This window comes from Epinephelus moara, chromosome 23 (genome assembly GCF_006386435.1).
Source record: "Epinephelus moara isolate mb chromosome 23, YSFRI_EMoa_1.0, whole genome shotgun sequence".
Taxonomy (NCBI): Eukaryota; Metazoa; Chordata; class Actinopteri; order Perciformes; family Serranidae; genus Epinephelus; species Epinephelus moara.
The window spans coordinates 14,333,666-14,336,127 of record NC_065528.1 but is presented as its reverse complement, the minus strand read 5'-3'; the positions used below and the strand labels follow the sequence as shown (position 1 = coordinate 14,336,127).

The 2,462-nt window shown below is 43.2% G+C and overlaps 1 protein-coding gene across 1 annotated transcript in view; it reads right to left on the bottom strand.

The window, feature by feature from the left end:
• The window catches only part of LOC126385258 (mucin-19-like), a 60,845-nt gene continuing 58,383 nt past the window's right edge, over positions 1–2,462 (bottom strand). The window contains exons 40-42 of the mRNA XM_050036868.1: positions 1,552–1,591; positions 968–1,076; positions 1–767 (exon numbers count right to left, since the gene is read on the bottom strand). Coding sequence (XP_049892825.1) covers positions 608–767; positions 968–1,076; positions 1,552–1,591 — 309 coding nt within the window. The 3' untranslated portion in view covers positions 1–607. The remainder of the gene's footprint in view (positions 768–967; positions 1,077–1,551; positions 1,592–2,462) is intronic.

Here is a 2,462-nt window from a genome sequence, read left to right as displayed (position 1 = left end):
GTAAAAACACCTTTCTAGTTACAAACTTTGCACAGACACAAGTCCTTATAGTCAAGGTCAGACATTTTAAGGGACATAAACGGAAGAAAAACACATATTTGAGTTGAGGGGATCTTTAAATTGGGGTAATACTGCACCTAAAGAAGATACATACTACACACTTTGGTGATTACTAAATGACTCAGTTTATTTGATAGAAAAGAGATTACATAATTACTTTAAATAAGGATTTGGAAAGGATACATTCAAAATTATTTAATTTTGGCTGCAGTCTGTGCTGTCAAATCAAATTACTCTTACAGAAACAGAACTGTCGCAAACTACAGGTGTACCTCATGTATTCTGCAACACGTGGTTGCTGTTTCTTCTGTGTGCGTTTGTTGCTGCTGTTTTAAATCAAAGGCTGTATAGATGACTGATTATCAAGAAAATGTATCACCATTTTAAAGTTGCCATATTACAAAGATACTATCAAAGATGGAATCAAGTAATCTTTGACAATGTAATTATAGTCTAATTACACTTTTTTCCAACTATAATCTAGGCTATTATATTTACTTTTTTTGTAATCTGATTACACATACATTTAACCCACTATTAACCGACCCTAGCTGTAGGTTGTGCAGTGACAGCTGGTGATATGCTTATAGAAGTAGTGTCTGGTGGTGAGGTCAAAGCACCGCAGGGTCACCGGTCTCCTCTCTGAGCTCTGCTCTACACAGCATCTGCTCTTCTGCTCCACCTGCAGGTCACCGTGTAACACCACCCTGTTGTGGTGAGAGATAAAACCAGAGATAAAATAAAGTCAAATTCACAAAGAACTAAAGAAAAAATAAGTCACTAAAAACCTCACAGTGTGTTAGCTGGCTGTGTGTGTGTGTGTGTGTGTGTGTGTGTGTGTGTGTGTGTGTGTGTGTGTGTGTGTGTGTAACTATTGCCATCCTGACAGATGTATATTTCTTCTCACCTGGGCTGAGACACACATTGACCCTCACACACAGGCATCTGCATGACTGTGGTACAGTTCTCTATGGTAAACTTGATACCGGTTATCCTTGGTGCACAGCTCTGGTTACCTGAAGACAGAGGAAAATAATACTGGAGGCAGTGTGATGAGTGGGAGCGAAACATCTACAAAATCTAAAGATGTTTTTGTCCCTTTATTAAGCATTAAATGCAGAGAAGTCCCACACTATTTAACTTCTAATAATTGTTGACACTTGGAAAAAAAAGATCCCACACTGTTCTTGCTCAGCATTATCCTTTATTTTTTGTACTAATACTAAAACAGTCCTAACTGTGTAAGGAGCCTGATCCTCTGTTTCTTGTTCACCCCTTTTTCTTTCTTTTTTATATGTGGAATATAATGTGACAGACGTCGCTGTCTATTACTGAGAAACACACCCATGGGTGATTGACCTACCTGCAGCTGAGATGGTTGGATGTGCAAATATCTCCTTTTCAATAAATTGTTGGAACTAAGATGTCAAACTTCTACAAAATGAAATCTCTAAATGACATAAAAATTGTATTGATTATGACATAACTTACATGAAAAGCAGCAGTGTTGGTCGTCCCAAATTCTGTCCTCCTGGTGAATAAATCAAAACAGCTCAAGGTTAAATGATAGGATAGTTTGCCCCCAAATAAAAAAATACATATTTATTTTCAGAATGAACCCCATACTGGAAAAATGCTTTCTTTCCACCTCCAATAAATGTGAATGAAAACATCCATCCATCCATTTTTATCCACTTATCCAGGGCCGGGTCACAGGGGCAACATGCCAAGCAAAGCTACGCAGACGTCCCTCTCCCCAGCAACGCTTCCCAGCTCCTCCTGGGGGACCCCAAGGTGTTCCCAGGCCAGATGAGAAAGATAATCCCTCCAGTGTGTTCTGGGTCTGCCCCGGGGCCTCCTACCAGTGGGACATGCCTGAACACCTCCAGCAGGAGGCGCCCAGGGGGCATCCTGATCAGATGCCCAAACCACCTCAACTGGCTCCTTTTGACGCGAAGTAGCAGCGGCTCTACTCCGAGCTCCATCCGGATGTCCGAGCTCCTTACCCTATCTCTAAGGCTGAGCCTAGTCAACCCACAAAGGAAAGCATTTTGGCCGCCTGTATCCGCAACCTCATTCTTTCGGTCACTACCCAGAGCTCATGACTATAGGTGAGGGTTGGGACATAAATGGACCAGTAAATTGAAAGCTACGCCCTCCAGCTCAGCTCTCTTTACCATGACGGTCCAGCACAGCGCCCCACATCACTGCAGAAGCCGCACCAAACCACGATCCATCTCACACTCCATTCTACCCTCACTCGTGAACAAGACCCCGAGGTACTTCAACTCCCTCGCTTGAGGCAGTAACTCTCCCCCAACCCGGAGGGGACAATCCACCGTTTCCTGGCAGAGAACCATGGCCTCAGACTTCATCAGACTCAGAGTCGGGGGGGGGGGGGG